Raw genomic sequence first — 21137 nt, 5'->3', positions numbered from 1 at the left:
CTCATCTATAATAACAGGAAGTAAATAGACAATGTCTACAAGCAATGGTTTTAAAACAGCACGTTATGTAGTGACAATGCCAATTCCCAGAAGAAATAGAGAATTACAGTGCAGTTGCCTTTGGGACACAGGACTGGGGTGCGACAAGGTGGGGGAGGGAACGGGCATTGGTTCTCTGATTTCCTAACTATGTACACTTGTTACTTTGAGATTCTTTTTAATTAAAGAATGAAAAAGGTTATTGTATATGAATTGGCTGTCAGTGCCCGGCATATTAGAGTAGACGCTCAATACATTTTAGTTAGATTTTATTCGTTTCAGTAATTCCACTCATGGGCATTTTTCCTCTTTAAAGATACAATACCACAAGAAAAACATGGATGCTTATTTCTGGGTTATTTATAATAACAAATAACTGGAAGTGACCCAAATTATCAACCATATAGGAATGTCTAAGTCTTGTGCAAAAATTTGGTTGAACGCTATAGGCCAAGAACTTAAGTTTATTGTTTCAGATGGCTATGGACTGGCTAAAATATACCCCACACACACACACACAGTGAGAGATCGAGAGAGAGAGAGTGAGTGAGTACACACTCTGATGTGTTTAGACTAGGAAACCTGAGACAACCAAGGTGTCCAAACAGAGGAGATAGAAGTGTGGTGCATCTTAGAGCAGATTCCCCTGCCCCTAAGTCTCTAATGGGGGCTTTACAGCTGCTTGGGTCACTATGGAAAGGGAATTTCTTCCAAAACTCAAGAGTTTCTTTTTGAGCTCTGGTCTCTTATTCTTAAAATTCACACCACTATCCGGGAACGATGCACACGAACAATCAATGCCATTACTAGCAATTACTGCAGATACGTAGGAGCCTCTCCCTTGTCCTACAGTCAGGCTCAGCATTAGCCAATTCATGACTCCCCTGGAATTCATTCTCAGGGGTGGCTCAGCCTCCAGCTCCACAGTGCTCAGAAAATCCATTAATTAGCGAAGTATTGACGAAACGAGGTGACGACAATGAAAAAAATGGATGACACAGGGCAACAGAGTGAGTCTGAACCTACAGACAAAGCCTCCATCTCTCAAAGAGGCCATGAGCTGAACAAGGCAGCTTCTCTAGATCTTTGTTTTCTCACCTGAGAAACGGGATACATTTTTCCTGCTTCCATGTGATGCTATGAGTATAAAATGCAATGATGCTTGGGAAGTTGTTGATCATGGGTTCTGATCCAAAGTAGGAGGAATTCAACCAAGCTCAGCTATGTGTGTGACTCACTCCTCAGAACTGTGCTTCTCAAGGCTTAGCATGCATCAGAATCCCTTGGAGGCCCTGTTAAAACCCAGATGGCTAGGCTCTACCCCCAGAGTTCCTGATTTGGTAGGTCAGCGGGCAGGGCCCAAACCTCTGCATCTGTAACAGATTCCCAGATCATACTGCTGGTCCAGGACACAGGCACAAATACCACCAAAACTAACTGGGATAAAAGTTGAGACTTTGAAGAGAGAAGAAAAAGGCCGATGGAGAAAGTTTTCTACAGGTCCTCATCTGTCCTTTGTCCTGATGCCCACTGGGCAGAACCTTGACTTAGCATCTTTACCAGTGCCGCCTCCTTCCCAAGCTCCCTTCCAAGGTTCTCTCACCAAACCAAACCTTCCTTGTCAACTTCCTGCACTGAAAGATGACAGCCCAATCCCATCTGCCTGCATCCTACGTGCTGATGCAAGAGGCCACCTTTTTAGGTTCCAAGAAATTATGCATTCGTTATGGAGGAAATTAACACCTCAAAGCAAACTATAATTAGGAATTCTTCAATTCAGTTTATGCTTTTTCAATTAGGCACTCTATAATTTTAATCATGGGAGCATTAACATGTTTCTGTAATTTATATACCTGTGGTATAATTAAGCCTGGGAAACACATTGCTCTAAACTTGAATAGAAGGGATTGTTTCCCTTCACACTTGCAGTATTACAGGTCCCTAATGGAGAGATGATGCCAGTTTCAAAGGAGCCATTTCTAAGTTGCAGAGGCCAATGAGAGAGCTCCTGGCTTTGGAAATGTGAAGGCGTTCGTAGACCGTGTGGTGCCTTTGAACATCTGGCTCGTGCATAGACATCTGCATCCCCGAGCTTCAACTCCTATTGTGACTTTCAAAACATTCCCGCCATTGGAAACTGCTTTGGACAACTATTCTTGGAAACTAATTTCAATTAAGCAGGAACAGGGTGTCCTGGCAGGGGAGACGTTATCCAAGAGCCGTGGGAAGCAGATGGCTCGGAACTGAAGAAACGAAACAATAGGCTAAAACTTAGCCTGGAGAGGGACCAAACTCCTTTTTGTACACTGATTCCTCTTCCCCCTTCTCTGATTCTGTTCCTTTCTCATAATTTCTGCTCTGCCTTTTAGCTACAAAGCAGGGCCCAGATACTTTGTGTAAGGTAGTCCTCTTGGGATTCCGAGCAGTTCTGCAAATTCAAGGAATTCAGAGGCATGCGGAAAGTTTTTGTGCTTATTCAGTCTGAACCTCTGAACTTTCTGAAGGTTAAAAACCTTCATTTTATCCCCCCTCCTCTTCCTGCTCTCCCCACAATAGCAAATTCAGATTTGCTGACTGCAATAAAAGGAAAAAGAACATAATCAAAACTGGCCCGGGGGGACAATGCATACAGATTCCAACCCAGCTGAGTGACGCACCCGTATCGCTGCAGCATTTTGGCACTCAATATATTTTGTCTGATCTAAGAAAATATGGAACTTTTTATAGAGCGAAAGTTGGAAATGGATTTGTTTCTCCCACGCTGCTCTAGCCTCCCACCAAAGAATACAGATTTGTTCAGATCCCGACACTCTGTCTCACCAAACATCCATCTTCTACCTAAGCCCCCTATCTGCACTGAAGTGATATATTCAGATGTACTATGAGCAACAACACAACATGAATGGGTTCACACACCAGTCATTGTCACCATCGTAGGAAAACAGGGGTGTGTTTCTGGCCCCCATATGGACCTTACTTAATGAAGTAAGCTGGCAGAGATCCTAGTTCGGCTCTTAGGCGCTAAAATTGATTATCTTCATGCTGAAACATACACCAAAAAGAGACGCAAGTTCCAAAAGCTGTAAAGCCAACACGGGCAATTCCACAGCAAAATGTAAAACAACTACTTCCCCGTATCATGAGAATAAGCAAGTACCAGCACCAGAGAAGAGAGTTCTTGGTTCCCTTTACTGGCTCCCTTCTCCACCCAGGAGCCCACGTGTCAGCCAACCTGGGGGTACCAAGGCTGTGGCTCGAGACCAGCACGATCATCCTGTGGGAGCTTGGGCAAACACAGATTCTCAGGTCTGGTCCTGTTAGCCGCAAGGATGGAAAACAATCTACCTATTTCCTAGCTCCCTTGATGATTCTAATTACCCTGGAGTCAAACCATTTCCTAGATGACACCCCAGTGAGTGGGATGCAGTGGAGTTTGGAGACCGTCGTTCAGGAAGTCAGGGTCTAAACAGCAAGTCAGCCCAGTCGTAGGTGCCTATTAACAGTCCCTTTGAAATGCTTACATTAATAGTCCCTCTGAAACCATACACGGGCCATGTCCTCTATTTAGCAGATCTCTGAAGGTCTACAGCAGTGCAGTGAACTAAAATTTTCTGTGATGATGGGAATGCTATTCAATATGGTAGCCACCAGCCATATGGGGCTACAGTCCTTGAAATGTGGATGATATAATTGATGAATCAAAAGTTTTACTTTAATTTCATTCTAATTAGTTTAAGTTCAAATAGCTCCCATGTAGCTGTGGCTTCAGTATTAGACAGTGTGGGCCTAAAGTCTTGCCCTTGAATCCTTCTTGTGTTACTGGAGCTGCTACCCCTGTCCTGGTTATGAATACTTTTTTAGACATTTATAATCTGCTTAGTGAGCCTACACTCAAGTGGAAATGCACCAGTGAAACAGCAAACCAAAAACAGTTGTAGCCAGGCAAGGAAAGGATGGGCTGCGTCGTGAAAAGGGGTAAGTACGAATTTCTTCCGCCTCATGGCTAAGTTGTTCTTGTCCTACCAAAAAGCCAGGACTTTCAAGATCACCTCTCTCACTGCCACCGAGAGGAGGCAACTCTCTGAGCGCCAGTCCTAGGCAGCTGGAGCGAGCCTTGTGCAGAATGCTTTTTGGATGAGAGCAAATCTCCTTGGATTCTAACATGGCACAGATCCATTCACTAGCTCAGAGAACATCAATAGATCAGGCTATAGAAATGCACTTGATGGAGGCCGACTTGAAAGTCTGACCTTTGGGCGGCTGCAGACAGAGAGACTGAGAACCATCCGTTATCAGCTGTGCAAGATCTGAGACAAAGCAGTGATGCAAACTGTCACGGGGCCCAGAACACTGCGAGGAATAGAAGTCAGCAGAAAAAAGTTGGAGCAAAAGTGAGACCGGGAGAAGGCACCTTGCAGAATCGCTCTTGCTCCTGCAAAGCGTTTTACCACTTCCCCAGGGTTGGGAGGATTCATGGCACAGAATTACGTTTACTCAGACAGCCTGCCCCTCCTTAGTCTGGCTTCTTTGGTCCTTGAAATAACTTGGCTTCAAGGACCTTCACCTTGAATTCATTACCATCCATCTACTACCACTGCCAACATGGTCACATCCGGAGCCATATTCTCCCACTGCAGGGCTCCATTACTAAAACCTTATCTTTGATCACGTTACTCTCTGAAAGCCACTTCCTGTCTGTCTAGCCTCTCCCAGCCTTACACCTTCTGCACAGCTTCCTCAACAGCACTGGGGTCACCTGGCCCACAAAATCTCTGTCATTTGCACATCGACCTCCATGTGCTTTTAAAAATCAAGCCTGGACCATATGACCCATATATATTTTTTTTAATTTGAATTTTTATTATTTTTTCTCCAGATTTTAATTTAAATTCTACTTGGTTAACATAGAGTGCAATGTTGGTTTCAGGAGTAGAATTTAGCGATTCATCACTTACATACAATACCCAGGGCTCGTCATAACAAGTGCCCTTCTTTTTTTAAAAATTTTTTTAATTTTTTTTTTTAACATATAATGTATTATTAGCCCTAGGGGTACAGGTCTGTGAATCGTCAGGCTTACACACTTCACAGCACTCACCATAGAACATACCTTCCCCAAGGTCCATAACCCAACCAACCTCTCCCTACCTCCCTCCCCCCCGCAACCCTCCATCTGTTTTGAGATTAAGAGTCTCTTATGGTTTGTCTCCCTCCCAATCCCATCTTGTTTCATTTATTTTTTTCCTACCCCCCCCCCCAAACCCCTCATGTTGCCTCTCAACTTCCTCATATCAAGGAGATCGTATGATAATTGCATATGACCCATTTTTAAGAACTTCTGTTGACTTCATCATCTTCTTTCTCCCATGGCCCTGGATCAAGGTAGGTGTCTTTCTTCTTTTCTACAGTAAGAGCTGCTGGGAGCTCTTAGAGAAAACTGAACTATAAAGCTTCCACCATCTCCTATTGAAAAAAAAAAAAAAATTCTTCCTTTGGCTTTCACGTTTTAACTCTGCCCTGGTATTTCTTCTACCTCTTTGGCCAGCCCTTCTCCATCTCCTGTGTGGTTTCTTCACAGAGGGCTCTGGTCCTTATCTCTTCTCATAGATACTCTGCCTGGATAAGGTCATTTGCTCCTCCCATGCTTCAAATACCACTTGAATGTTAATGGTTCTCCAGTCTCAACCCCCCTGCTCTCATGCCTCTCTAGCCCTCCAGCCTTCTGGAATTTAAATAGTCCCTATGGTAGGAGGTGAACATGACAACCACACTCTCTTCTCCCTCATGCCAGCGACAGTCGGTTTCCATCTCTCCAGATGGCAGACGGTCCAAAATAGAACACTCTCTCGTTCTTCATGTTCCAGCAACTGCTCCTCCTGCTCCATTTAAAATATTCTTTCTGAAACACCTGTTTTTCCTCCTTGGTTGGAGCCTAAGGAATAAAATCCAGAATCCATCAACCCTGGAACCAATTCTTGGTAAGTTGGGTTGTTTGGGAGCTGAGAAAAGGAAACCTGCAGCACAGTTAGGGTGAGCTGAAGGGACTGTGAGCCCACCTATATGACCTGGGGACCCACCCTTCCCCCTTTTGTTTTCCTGCGTGGTCTTTCCTACTGGGGCTTTGTGTCATACTCACTAGACTGACCCTGTCTCTTTGGTTAGTTTCGATGGTAGCGACGTGTGTCTTTAATCGTAGTTACCTGTGCCCTTTGTCGCCATATTTAGAGTATGGGACAGCCCCATCGGGAACAGCCCTGCGGTAGTATTTATCCCACTAGGTCTTATTTCTGGTTGTCTCTTTTTGTATCTGGCTCCTCCTCTTCCCCAGTCTGGTGTGATGAAATCCTGGCATGTGGATAGACTTGGCAACAAATGATATTACTTACAGAGCTAAATCTTCTTGCAGTCTACGTGAGAATACACTTGCCCATCCCTCCACCAAAGTGGGTCACATAGCACCCCTCATCTTCAGTCCCCAGAAAAGAAGACACAGAGAGCTGGGGAACTAAGTGAAATTAATGATGTCTTAAGAAAGAGTATCCAAGTATAATTGCCATTTCCATGTCTCCCAATGCAGATGGGGACTCAGGAACGGCTCAGATTGCCCCACGCTAATAAATCCTCAACAATCTTCATTCCGCCTTCCTAACTGGATACTAAGATGTCCTCATATCTGAGACTCAGATGGTAATGATGCCAGTGTTGCTCACTGAAGCTCCAAGGGACCAGCGGAAGCCTTCTGTGATGGTTTTACGTGCTCCCCATCTGGGCTCCACGGTTATTAAAGGAATCCTGGAAAAATCTGGCAATTTTTCCTCTTCTTCCCAATTAAGTGTTTTCTTTCTTTGGGAGTGGACTGGATCTCCAATTTGTAGGGCAGCTCGTCACTGTGCATTTCAAAGTCATAGTATTAACTCCCTGTACCTGTCAAGTGCAAGGGGCTCCGGGGTTTCTCATTAGAGAGCAAAGAGAACTTGCAGTGGGTATTAGAAGCCACTCACCAGATCCCTCTATCTCCATGTACGCAGACTCTCGTACTCCCAGCACTCCAAGCCTAGTACAGGTCTGAAGCATCCCATGAAAGCAAGTCACAAGTCTGAGGTTTGGAGGACGTCCCTTGGAGGTCCCCAGCACTCGCCTGGACCACACATCAAATCTCAGTCCTGTTCCTGCCCACCTGGTTCCTTATCCCCATCACATTCCTAATCTTCCAGGTCACATTCATCACCACTGGTCTCCCTTGGGTAATCTATCCTCCTAGACTCTTTCTGTCCTCAGTGTTCCTTGACTCAGAGACTCCATGTCACTAATAAGCCAGAACCTGGGAGTCACCCAGGACAATGTCTTTTCTTTCCCATCCACCTGCCTACTCCATAGAGTAGTCATCACCAAGGTTGCTGCCCATTCTCCCTGATCAAGGCCCTCTCTCCACTGCTGCAACCGTTCAGACATGGATGGCCATCCCTTCTCATCTGGAGAGCAATGTCTTCTGGCCCTTTCCCATCCAACCTCATCAAGGGCCACCCGCCCTTACATTTTCTGCCCACTGCTGCCCTCCTGGCCTCCTTTTATTTTTCTAACCTCATCTCCTGACTCCCCAGCCTGGTGTGACCCCCTCTTAGGTGAAACCCAAGACAGAAACCCAAGAAGAAAAACCAGTAAGGTGTGCCTTGTCAAGTTAGCTCCCCTCGTGGGCAACCAGGATTCAGTCTTAAGGGAGGTGAGTGAGGACCCATGTGGCACACGCCTCGGAATGGTCCATGAGGAGGACAGGAATCTGGGCATGCTTGGACTCCCGTCTCCTCCTGGCATTCAGTCCTGTGTGTTTCCGAGCTGGCTCTGCCCGCTCACACTAACCGAAGTCTGTGGGGGCTTTGGAGGAAGCACTGAAGCCAAGAAGAAAGAGGGCGGGATGGCGCTGCAGGAGGGGTCCCGTCCCTCTGCGTGAACCTCTGCACAAACCAACCAGCTCAGCCGCAGCTAAAATGAGGTGGGGGGTGGGGTGAGGTGGCCCCGAGCCAGTGAGAACCAGCTATGATTGCGAACAATCTGTGTCGTCAGTTAGTGTCTGTGGCAGCATTTGCGGGGAGCTCTCTCTGCCATTAGGATGTCTGCACGTGGGCCTGCTCGCTCATTTCTGGATCTCCAGTGCTCAGCCCAACGGCTGGCACATGGCTGTTTGCTCAAATTCAAATGCATATACCGACTTAATGAATTGTGAATGGGAAACCCGGACTCCTCTCCAGGGATTTGGTCTCCCCTCTCCTGCTTGGTTTTGATTGCAGGTCTCCAGTCTGGTTTCCGTGTTTATAAGGTCTCGCTAAAGGAAGCTCACATGGGGCCCCAGGCCCCTTCCCGAGGATGCTTTGGATCTGCTTTCCTTCGATTTCACAGCATATAGTGGCTGGTCCTCCAACTGGAGGGCGCTGCTCTTAGCCCTTGATTTGCTGGCCCTTTTGGCTGTGGAGATGCTCCAGCCCCATCTGCTTGATTTCGTGTTTCTGAAATGTGCCGAAATCTGAGGCTGTATTTGGAAGCAATATTGTTCTGAGGATTTTCTGACATTCATGGAGTTCGCGGCACATTCTCTGATGTGTCAGACCCTTGCCAGCACCCTGTAGCCAGGACTTCCTGGTGTCTGAGCAGCGAACAGGCATCAGACACAGCAGGTCTCAAGTCTCTGAACGGGGAGTGCCCAGTGCAGAGCGGGAGCCCTGAGCAGAGCTGATGCGTCCTGCTGCAGGGTGGGAACTGGACACTGGACAGGTAGAGAGAACGAGCCAGGCACAGAGAGCAGCAAGGCAAGGGCTCAACTGCTGAGAAGAGAACAAAGGGTACCCCACACCCGTTAGGACAAAGTCCAAACCCAAGATTCTTTACCTGGCCCTGGCCTGTTCCTTTGTCTCCCTCCTCTTCCCTGCCCAAGAGCTCTGTGGCTCCAACCACCACGTGAACACACCCCGTACCTTCTCTGCCTCGGCTCCCACAGTGTGCTGCTTCCCCCTCCTTTCCTGAGCAAATCCCCCTCAGCGGGCAGATCTAGGAGCTGGCAACACTGCCTCCAGGAAGCCCTCTTTGCACCTGAGCTCATCAGGCTCATGATGGATGCCTCTACATCCAGCTCTCACAGAAACCTTTGACCAGGCTTTTTCTCTGATTGTCTTCCTGACAGAACCACATCATCCAAAATGGTAGCCATGATCTAAGAATGACCTTGAAAGACTCTTTAAAGTCATCTAAAAATTTAAAAAGCCAGTTCCTCAGTCACACGGGTCGTATTTCAAGTGCTCAACAGCCACAGGTGGTTGGAGATGCTGACTGGACAGCACGGACACAGGACATTTCCATCGCTGCAGGAAGTTCTACTTGGCGGTGCTCTTACAGATTGGGAGCTAGCGGAGGGCGGCGCCTGTGAATTGCATTTCCAGTCCCAGGACCTGACATCTACCAGGCACGCAAAACAGACGTGCTGAATCACTCATTTGTGTTTCCGAGGACCTACTAAGTGCCAGACATTGTCCCAGGAGAGGGAATCCATTAGTGTTGAGCCTCACATCTGCTGGAGCTCACAGTCTCAAGAGGGGCGGGCAAGACACAGAACCAAGAAAAACCCACTGGCAGGTGCATAACACAAAGAAAGAAAGAATAAGGAAAAAGACTCCCTGGGCCCTGTTGAGTAAACACTGGTAAAGGGAGGCAGAGAGAAGGGGAATAAAACCAGAAGCGGAGGTCAGAGGCAGATTCTGATGGGCCTTGAATTCCAGGCTAAGGAGCTCGAACCTCATGTGGTGGAAAGCCAGTGACCCATCTAAGAACTTCAGGGACCATTCTAGAGCTCAGTGGGGAATGGACAGCAGGCAAACCAGCAAGGGCCATCGTGGCAGGTCAGGGGAGTGAGTGCGGCGTGGCAGAGGGGTACAAGAAAGAGCTAACCGCACAGCTGATTCCAGAGTGGGGTGGACAGGTCTCCGTGCCTGAAGGGAGGGGACGGAGAGCAGGGGGACGGAAAGATGTCCCCAAAGAAGCCAGCTGGGGATCTGGGGTGGGGGACATCGGCTACGGAAACTGGGGCTCTGCCTCAGAGACTGCATTATGGGTGATAAATTCACGGCCAAGTTAGTTTCTTATGAAGGTTACCACAGATACATCAGCGTGACAGGTGGGGCGTGGGGGAAGAAGGTTTGGCGGGTTCGAGTTGGAGCTGAATATTAGATTCTAGTCACTATTTGATTGATCTTTTAAGCAATTCTGGGATTCTGTCACTTAAAAACCAATAAATCTTTGAAGGCCTGGGGAAAGCAATGCAAAAGCAATAAATCTCCATTGTGGAGTATTAGAAAAATAGGCCAAGCTTCCGAGGTGGTTTGGATGGAGGGATGGGGGTGCGGGAGACCCACACGACAATCCGCCCTTGTCCCCCTCGCCTTCCTGCGAGCTCTGTTCGACCAAGCAGAGCCGGACCCCTGGCGCTTCCCAGGGGCAGCAAGGGGCAGAGCAGGGCTGGGGTCCGGCTGAGCCAGGGCCAGAACACTGCTGGCGGAAGGCGGGAAACAGCCGCATGGGCAGGGCCTGCAGCCGAGGCTCAGGAGTGAGGCTGCGGGAGGACCGGAGACTCCACTCAGGGACGGGCTGGGGTTCACAGGTTACAGGCTGGGCCTGGACCACCCTGGGCTGGAGGGCCCCTGTGAAGTCACCTTGCCTGCTCCAGAATCCCTAGTCAACAGGAGCTCACTCCACAGCCCCACCAAATGGTTACCGAGTCTTCACTTGACATCCTGGGCAAGGTGCTAAGTCCCTGGGCAGGGAATACAGAACCTCCGGAGGGAGCAATGAACTCAGAAGCAGGAAGCAAGGTCCACACACTGGCTGCATGGAGAATGAGCTCCATGACCTTGAGCCAACCACTTAGCATCTCAGACCTCATCTGATAGGGAGATGGTACTTTCTCATAGCTGACTCCCTGGGTAAGCGAGGACCACATAATACAATGGCATTAAAGGTGCTACCAACCATAAAACACGATTCCAGACGTCTATGACCCAATCCATCCAGTGGGCTCACTGTGTCCTGTGGTTTAGAGAGCCTTCCCTGTCTTCTTGACGCCTGTGTTTCTCTGACCTGCGGGACTCTTCACTGCCCTGCTGGCCAGGGATGTTCTCATCCCTCCGGCCAGTCCAGTTCTCTCCATCAGTACACTGTCCCCACAGGCTTTACAGGATCTTGTTCTGCCAGTTTCAGTTCTGTATCTGGTTACCTGCTCCATGGCCTGCCCCCTCCCTGTTTGCACGCACGCTTGCAGGATACTAAGCCTCAAGGGGACAGGTGTGTATCTACCTTGTGTCTCGCTCTATCCCCATTACTGAGCTCAGCTCCTGGGACATAGCAAGGGCTCAGTAAATATATGCTGAATGACCTAATGGTCAATTCCTGCCATATGGGCATCTTAGTGCCTAGAGTTCAAGGCGAAAAAGGGTTCAGGGAACTGAAATCTTCTGTGACATTGCCCCTGCTGTCATTGCTGTTGACCTGGAAGTCATGCAGGCTGGGCCTGGTTAGTTTCCTTCCCTTTTTGGCAAATGCCCAAGCAACGGTCTGAAAATAATCCCTGAAACGGAGCGTACACCCACCCTCCGTGATCCAGAGCCTTGGGAAGAAAAGCAGCCAGACATTTCTAGACACCAAGCATTGCCCCTTTGAGCAGTGACATTTAATTTTTTTTTTCCCCCAATGGAAATGTCACCAAAATATGTCATGCACAACTTTCTCCTTGGGAGGTAGTGTGAAATGAGTGCTGGCTTAGGGTCAGCTGAACTGAGTTTAAATTCTGTCTGTACCACTGCTTGCCTCGTGGCCTGGGTCAACTTACTTGGCTTCTATTTATCTCAGTTTCCATATCTGCAAAATGGGGAGATGATTATTGCAATGTTTTGAGGATACAGAAAGTTGATGTATGGCAACAGGCATGTAGCAAGGGCTTCCTCATTACGTGGAAGCTAGCAGGCTCTTTTCACTTAAAGACACGGATCATAATGCTACATGTTTAGCTGAACCAGAACAGTTAACGAACATGCATGGCTGTGAGAGTCTGCAGGGGTCACAGCAGGTCGACCTCCCGGTTTGCTGAGTCATCTGTGATCATCTTATACACTCGCCCTGTTTTTCTTTGCTCCCTGCTCACTGTCCTTTCTCACTGCTTCTGGGTCATTTCCATTCCTACGTCCTAATTTATTGCAGTCTTAGGATGCAATGGGCTTATTAAACAGATGTGCAAATGGAGAGCATGCAGGCCCAGAAGGAAAGTGTAAGGGGCCCTTCTCTGGGGGCAACTGTTTCCAGCTTCCCCAGGAACACTGGTTTGGGCTGCTTAGAGGACCCCTTAGCTGGTCTCTGGAGCTGGGCAGGCCTGGGTGCTAAGTCCCATCTCATCACTTACTTACTGGCTCTGTGACCATGAACTTTTAGTCTCCTCATTTCTAACAGGAATATAATAATACGAATAGGTTAGTCAAGGTTAAATTCTTGGAACATAAGAGTTGCCCAATAAAACACAGTGATAATTACTCCCATCTGTGTTCAGCTGGGCTTGATGGGTTTCCAGAGGCTCGTAGGTAGATAACCTGATTCATCTTGAGGATGGGACCCAGGACCCTGTATAGAAAAATCATCTTGATCCTGCCACAGGGCAAGACCAAGAAGGCTTATTTCTCAGTGTCACTTTTGTCTTAAAAGAAGTTTCTCCGCAACTTTGCGCTGGGATAAAGTTAGGGAGTCCGAGGTAAAAAAACAAAGCCCTTTCTTCCCTACCATGGAATCAGTTAGGGTCTCGAAAAGCTCTGGAAATCTGAACAGGATAGAAGTCCCATCTTATCACTTACTGGCCCTGTGACCATGAGGAAGTTGGCAACTCTGTGACTCCACAGTGATGGTAGATTTTCAAAAAACTATTCTGAAGAGAACCTCCTGAGTGCCACAAAGAAGAAGCAAAGCCAATGAAGGAAGGAACTCTCGGAGGCCTGGCTGGCTTTCGGCATTTCCATATTTTATTCGGCCCATATGAAACAGCTACCCTCTATGTTTTCCTGATAAGGAAAATGGAGGGTCAGAGAGATTAAGTATCTTTCCCAAAGTCACCCAGCACTGTTGGAGCAGGATCTGAATCCAGGTTGGCTGTCACCAAGGTCACATCCTCTCCATCACCCCACACAGCCGCCAGCCATCGGCAGCAAGCCAGAAAGAATGCGCACCTGCCAGGAGTCGTACAGTGGGATGCTAGCTGATGAGGTCTCCTTGCTGACCCGTAGGCTCATAGTGATGCAAGGGGAACCAGGGTCTCCAACATGAAGGTCTTAGGCTTTCAGTCAGATCTGGCCTGTGTGCCTGGGTCAGCTGCTAACTTGCTGTGCAGTGTTGGGCAAGCTATTCCTTTTTCCCAGAGTGTACTCTTATCACCTGAGAGGCTCTCTTAGATTTTGAAATAGTGACCAGTGCTGCCGTATGGGAGGTTACGAGCTGGGAAAGGGAGAGGCATGGGTGGCCCAAGGGGAACCCATGATTTGGCACCGGGAGGACCTGCATTTGAGTTCAGCTTTCCTACCCACTCCCATGGGCTCTTGAGCATTTCCGAGCCTTGGTATCTCCATGCATAAATGGGGACAATCACTTACAGAACATACACAGACAGTGCAATCCGTGTACAGAGAGAAGCAAAGAACCACATTGCCTGAGAGTAATGGGAAGAAAAGCAGTGAGTCAGGCAATGATTCTTCTGAGGGAATAGCCACCACCCACTCGGGCTTATCACAGATAGGACGGTCCCGGAACAACCCATGAAGAGAACACAAGGCAGAGGTTCCACGGTCAGGTGTGCCACGAGCACTGCACACACCTGTTGCAAGGCCTGACTTAGAGTGAGACCCTGTTCGGAATCTTTAGAATTCACAGCAGCTTCCAATTGCTGGCCGTTGATTCTGTTTCCTCTGCCACCTATGCTTCCTGGGTTGAGCTGGATCCAGGTTGGAAAACCAAGACCTAGATCATCTCAATAGCCTCCATCCTGGCTGGTCTCCCTGTCTCCAGTATCATAAACGTGATACTGCAGGGGGCTAGCACGGAGCTCCCCAAGACCCCTCAAAGAAGCTGGAGCTTCTCAGAATTGGCCCTTATTCTCACCCGACCACTCCTGCCTTGACCTTCATGCTAAAGGAAAATCTAGAGCCTGGGATTAACTAGTCCTGATTGCTCCTCACGATTTCAGGTGGCTTCTCTCCTCCTGGCCTTGCTCATGCGGGACCCTCTTACTACTTGGCAAAAGATCCAGCTCAGTGTCACTGCAGACTGTCAGCTGGGAATATCTTCTCTTCCCTGAGCTCTCATAATGACCTATGTATATCTCCGTCAACACGCACTGTATTGTAGTTATGTTGTCATGTTTCTTGCTTCCCAACTCAAGTGTGACTTTCTTTAGAAAATGACTTCTTCCGAGCTACTTTGGTACTGTCTCCCAAACACTTAAACAGTGCCTGGCCCTGAGTGAGTGCCTAGTAAATGTTTGCTGAAGGAATGAATAAACAAATCGCTTTGATCCCTTGTGCCACACTCATTCCCCACATATGAGATGCTCCAAGTGTGCTTGTTGAACTGGGAGGAGCCAATTTTTTTTTTTTTTTTGAGTAGGTTCCCCCATCCAGCAAGGAGCCCAACATGGGGCTTGAACTCATGACTCTTGAGATCAAGACCTGAGCTGAGATCAGAAGTCAGATGCTTAACTGACTGAACCCTCCACGTGCCCCCGAACTGAGCCAGTCTGAAAGCTGTACCCTGGGGCAAGGTGTAGTGGTTGGCAAAGCCCAAGTGACGAAGGCTGCTCACCTGACAGGGGCTCCCCGTGACTGAGCGGGCTTCAGCATCACCGTGATGGTCGTGTCCGTCTCATTCAGTGGGGTGTCAGTGTCGTATTCAGGCATCGACGGAGCTGGGCAGAGAGCAGAGAGAGGAGGGCACTCAGCACGGGTCTCAAACCCAGCTCACCACCTCCCTTTGCTGCCATCTCTAAAGATACCCAGGATGACCAGTAGGGGGCCATGGGGGAACCGGTTGGGTGAGAGTCTCCGGGCATCCCAGGCTTTGAGCAGAGCCTGCTCTCCTTCCAACCTGCCTGGAGGTCCCTTCCAGGTGCACGAGAGTCTGGGGGAGGATGTCTGAGAGGTGGCCAGCAGCCCTCAGGAATCAAGTCCCCCACCAAATAAACAGATAAAAGCAGGAAGTCCAAGTACTTAACAAAGACATGAAGGCAGAGTCGACCTTGTTCAACATATTTGAAATGCAAATTACAGCAGTGATGAACTAGTTCCTCTTATCATTTTGCTCCCAATCTCTCTCTCTCTCTCTCTCTCTCTCTTTTTTTTTTTTTTTTTTTTTATGAGACCCTCCCTTCTCTCAGCCCCAGCTGATAGAGGAGTACGAAAATCGAATCCCTTGGGACGGTAATCTAGCCGTTTGTATTAAGAGCTATTAAAACCCACATCCCTTTTAATTCAGTCTTTCAATTTCTGGAATTTAGTCCTGAAGTTATAATCCAAACCAAGGAATTAAACTTTATTCTGTAACATGTTTATTGAAGCGTTATGGTATAAAAACACGGAAGCACCGCATACATCCAACCACAGGGGAATGTTTAATTAAATTACGTCCATCCACTTGACAGAACATTCTCACGAAAGCAATGTACCAACATGGAAAACGCTCATAGTAGAAAGATAAGTGAAAACATTAAGCTGCAAAAACCACTGTGGGTATCTGTGCCAAGTATGTATGTATGCAGGCCAGAATTGCACAGGTATTCTCAAAAAACGTGAATTGTAAAATGGGATCGGAGATAATTCTCTACTGATGTTGCCTGGCGGTGGGGGGGGCCATCTCAGGGACAGCAGGGGACATCTCAGACCTCCGTGGCTTTACACTAGTCACTCCTTCTCTCCTTCCTTCATTCATTCCCACACATTTCATGAGAACTTGTGCTGTGCTCTGTACTGACAAAAAGAATATTGCTGAAATCACATTTTTTTACAAAACAATTTGTATGAGAAAAAATGTACTATTTAATGCAATTGTGTGGTAAATTATTTGGTGAAATCACTTAGGGTTCCTGCTGGTCTAGTTTAATTAGTATGTTTTTTACACTTTAGGAAGTTCGTGATTTCGGTTTACTTCACAAGACTACAATGCTAACACATTAGGGACTGCATCGTCCTAATTGTTCCATACCACGAGGTGACAGCTGGCTCTGCCCTTTTATGCTCCCAGGAAAATTAGGAATGGGGGGTGGGACCCAGAACACGTTTCTTCCCTTTCCCCTTTCTATTAAGAGAGATACCTGAAATTTTGGTGGCAATCCTAGTGGTGACAGGGGGTCCGAAGCCCTTGGCTGTGCTGGCTTTGATGGTGAAGGAGTAGGTGGTGCCCGGGTACAGCCCCACAAAGAGGTGGTGGGTTTCATTCCGCAGCTTAAAGACCTTCCCCCGTTGGCTGGAGAGGTCGGCACTTGGGTCCAGGGAGCCAACGGCCTTGTAGTTGATCTATACGACAAGCCAGGAAGCAAACAAATAAATATGTCACTTGGAAAGCTAGATGGAACTCATCCAGGGGAACATCGGGGGAGGAGAGGCGAAAGAGGCATGTGGACTTGACAGCAAGTTCTGCTGTGACTGTCCAGCTTACACATTAACCCAACCTTGAACACTCCACTGTTGATACACGGGAGCGCGGTGGCGCAACAGAAACGGAGCGTGAGCCACACGCCTGCTTTTCAGTCTTCTCGTGGTCACGTGAAAAGTGAATAAAATAAAGAAGAAAGTAAAATTGATTTTAATAATATATTTTGTTGAACCCAGTATTTGCCAAGGTTAATCATTTCAACAGGTATTATAAAAAATTTAACACGGTCTCTTATATTCTGTTATTCAATATGAGGTTTTGGGAATTTAGTACGCAGTCTGTCCATTTGTACGAGCCCCATTTCTGAAGCTCAGTGGCCACTCGGGGCCAGTGGCTGACCTATCGGGCAGCCCCAAGAGTGGCGCTTCCATGTGGCGTCCCATAAGGATGGTTTGGAAGGCTCATTAGAAAGGCAGTTCCCATGTCCCTTAGTCCCCACAGCGCCCTCTGGGGCTTTCTTATGTGTTATCTTGTTGCTTTTCACCAAACCTTGGGGCCTCAAGATACTCATTCTCGTTTTAATATTGGAGACACTGAGGCTGGACTGGAAGTAACTTGCATGAAATCAGCACTTTCCAAACTCTCTCCGGTGATGGCCCAGTGCTGTGTTTCTAAATCCCCTGCCAAGCCATCCTAATCTACAGACTACACCGCCACCGCCAGGGCGACTCACCACGTATGTGAGTCTGGTCAGAGGCCAGACCCGTCCGCACTCTGCAAGGAGCCGGGTCCTCTGGCCCCACCCTTGGGTGCTGGCGCAATGTCAAGGTCCTCTGAGAGTTTCTAAGCGCTCGCTCTCCATTTTTGTATCTACTCTGCTGTGAAAGGAACCAGACAGGGGGCATCCCAGCACCAGCGCCCACAGATCACATTTTGAGGGCCACATTCCTAAATCACACAGCTGTTAAAATGACACACACAGGACTGTGTGTTTGCTTCATCTAGTTTGTTCCATTAAAAATGTTTTATTAGAGTATAACGTGCATACAGAACACTCTACAGTTCAGTGAATTCCTACTAACTGGACACAGGCCGATAACCCAGCACCCAGTCAAGAGACAGACCACCACTGGAGCCAAGACGTAGCCCGTGTGCACCCCCTCTGGAGCCTCTCCCCTCCCCCAGTAGGATGACCTCCATCCGGACTTCTAACCGAACACGCTAGTTTTCCCCCGTCTTGCACTTTATATAAATGGAACCGTACAGGGCGCACTCTTGCGTGTCTGGCTTCTTTCACTCTGCATTATGTCAGTGAGACCCGTGCAGGCTGTCACGCGTCGCTAGAGATCACGCGTTCTCACGGTTATGCGGTGTTCTGCCGCCGACATGTGAGTAAACCCAGGCCTGCCGCATCTGAAGGCTGTGCTCCTTATTCTAGAAGGAGCTGCCCAGCTGGGAGACAACACGTCGTTGCGTACAGAAGGAATTCATCCATCTACTCGTCGTCTCCTTATTTGCTCCTTCCCAAATGTTGCCCGCGCCGGCCTGTGTTCTGGGACCTGCATTGTGCTCTGCTGGGTACAGCCCAGATCAGTGCAGGCTGGACCCTGTGCCCAGGTGTCTTCCACTCCAGAGCGAGGTAAGCACCTTACATCACTCTGTCTTCTGTCAAGAACTCAGCCTTGATGGGGAAGAGCAGACGAAGACCGAAACAGGAACGTACCAACTTTCCATCCCAAATAAGCAGTCTGCTATTTCTGGCAAGGGCACCAGACATTTTGGAGACAGAGGTAACTTCTCCGTCCGCCGTCCAGCAGTAGCAGGGCAGCGACTGATGTCACTTGCTGAGGAGCAAGGCCGCCTGCTTGGGGCAGAGCAAATCGTGGAGGAGGAATCCAGAGAGCCGAAGGTTTTGGGTTGTTTGCAAGCAGAGCTTCCGGCCAGGGGTCCCTGTGTCACAGGTCCCTGGCGAATCTGTCCCCAGTCTTCCCTCTGGTCACCTCTGCCTCCTCCACACTTCTCGGAGGGAGGCACAGCAAACATCAGCCTCTCTGTGTGTGAGGGCCGTTCCGAGGGCAGGGAGCATTCGCAGGAAGCTCTAGGTAATCAGCATCCTGGTGACCAGACTGAAGGCAGGTGATGCACACGTTCTCTGGGCTCCTTCCACGTGACACCCCAGCAGCATCCCAAGGGACTTCCTGGAGGGAGTCCGCTCCAACTGCCTCCAAAGGTAGCCGAATGGGGAACATGTTCGCCACTGGCTACCTTCCTTTCCTTCCCCACTCCCGCTTCTCCATCATCTACTTGTATTCCAGTCTGTGTCTCAGGGTCACCCAACTAAGACCGTGTGCTCACGGAGGTCTCTCAGGGGAGAAGTGGGCTGACATCCGAGGATAACAGTCAGAGGTAAGAGCATTCCAGGTTCCCGGCAGAGGGAACTGCCTGGGTGAAGGCCTAGGTTGGGAACAGGCTCGGGAGGACTGAGGAGAGCCCAGTGTGACCGTGGGGTGGTGAGCAAATGGGGGAGCTGAGCCCCCGGGGTGCCGCTGGATGCCAGTTTTCTGGGGCACAAGAACAGACACATCCAGGGAACTCTGCGGGGTGGGGGGGGGGGGTGCGGGGGGACGGGCAGCCAATCCCGGTGCACCAGGTGCTCCTGGAGCCTTTTGAAATTCTGCCCCTGTCCCCCTGCCTGGGCTGGTGGCAACCACACTGATATACAGACACCGGGAGGTAAAACTCATGCCTTATTTACTAGCCAATTCCTTTCCTGCGCTCCAAATTCAATCCAAAAGCGACTCAATTTCCACCAAGCTGTCAATATAATATACCGTGCTCCCCTGCTCTCCTAACCTTTCCTGGTATTACAGGATCCTCACTTACTTGTAATGAAACACTATGAATAAATCAATGTATGTTAATATAGCGTGTCTTCAATTTTTTATGAAGGGCTTCACCAAATCTAATTCCCACTGCTTTGTCAGAAACAGTCTTTGAAAAATTTAACTTGCAAGTTTTACGAAGTTAGTGGGGGACGGGGCTGGGGAGGGAAAGCCAGGAGGTGAGAAAATTGGAATGGGATGGAGCTGTGGCCATAAAATGCATAATGCAATGTGAGTCTTTGGAACTAGAGGAAGGGTAGGATTTGTTAGAAGAGGAGACATAAAATAAAGAGTTAGTGGGGGAAAGGGTGCCAAGCTGCCTGTCAACCCGGGTCTCTTTTGATCATTGTCAGGGAGATTCCCAGCCAGAAGCCAGAGTGAGGACTTCATAAGGAAAATCCAGTCATGTCACCCCTTAGAATCAAAAAAGCAGTGGTTTCCCATTGCTCTTGGGATCTGGAGCACATTCTTTCTTTCTTTCTTTCTTTCTTTCTTTTTCTTTTTTTTTTTTTTTTAAAGATTTTATTTATTAGAGAGAGAGAGAGAGAGAGATCACAAGTAGGCAGAGAGGCAGGCAGAGAGAGAGAGAGAGGAGGAAACAGGCTCCCTGCTGAGCAGATAGCCTGATGCGGGGCTCCATCCCAGGACCCAGAGATCATGACCTGAGCCGAAAGCAGAGGCTTTAACCCACTGAGCCACCCAGGCGCCCCCTTTAAAGCACATTCTTACCCTGTGGTTTTCAACAGCTCTCTGCATGAGCTGGCCTCCCGTGCCCTCCCTCTTATGTTCCAAGGCTCTATTCCAGTGTCTAAAAAAAGCTATGGTTCCATTGGCCACAGGGCCTTTGTACCAACTATTCTGTCAGCTGAGAACACTTATTCCCTTCCCATGCCTTCTTTTTACCTAATTAATGACTGCTCATGCCTAGACCTCCCTTAAAATGACACTTCAACCCATTAACGGTCACCAGAGGGGAGGTGGGTGGGAGGATGGGTGAAAGAGGTGAAGGGGATTAAGAGGACCGTTATCACAATGAACAGTGACTGATGTACAGCAATGTTGAATCATCGTCTTGTACACCTGCAACATGTAACATTGTATGTTAACTATATTGAAATGAAATATATAGATACATTTTATATATGTATATATGTATTTGTATGTATGTGTGTGTATATATTTATACACACACACACAAATATAGGCACCCTCCCCCTGCAAATGACACTTCTCATGAGTGTCTTCTCCAACTCTCCCGTCCTCCTTTTTCATGTTCCCAGAAGAACTTCTCTTTCCTTTGAACCGCTGACTTTACAACAAGCCACGCTACTGTTTCTTTCATGAGTCCCTTTTCCACTAGCCCAAGGGTTGAAAAAGTAAAGCCCGGAAGCCAAGTGTGTGTCACCGTGCGTGCTGCTACATAGAGGTCTCCGGGAGCACAGCCACGCCACTCAGCCACGGATCACTGTGGCTGCTTCCATGCTACCGGGGGGAGGGGAGGGTTAAGTCACGGTAGAGAGAGCATGACTCATACCGTGTGAAACATTTGCTCTCTGCTGCTTC

General features: G+C 48.5%; 1 protein-coding gene across 13 annotated transcripts in view; it reads right to left on the bottom strand.

Annotated features, from left to right (window-relative positions):
• The window catches only part of PTPRT (protein tyrosine phosphatase receptor type T), a 1064037-nt gene that overhangs the window by 291490 nt on the left and 751410 nt on the right, over positions 1-21137 (bottom strand). For all 13 annotated transcript variants that reach the window (XM_032350627.1, XM_032350634.1, XM_032350629.1 and 10 more), the window contains exons 10-11: positions 16412-16613; positions 14908-15010 (exon numbers count right to left, since the gene is read on the bottom strand). In XM_032350627.1, coding sequence (XP_032206518.1) covers positions 14908-15010; positions 16412-16613 — 305 coding nt within the window. The remainder of the gene's footprint in view (positions 1-14907; positions 15011-16411; positions 16614-21137) is intronic.

The sequence above is a fragment of the Mustela erminea genome, chromosome 7 (genome assembly GCF_009829155.1).
Source record: "Mustela erminea isolate mMusErm1 chromosome 7, mMusErm1.Pri, whole genome shotgun sequence".
NCBI classification, from domain to species: Eukaryota; Metazoa; Chordata; class Mammalia; order Carnivora; family Mustelidae; genus Mustela; species Mustela erminea.
The sequence above is the reverse complement of the archived record's forward strand: the minus strand, read 5'-3'. Positions and strand labels throughout refer to the sequence as shown.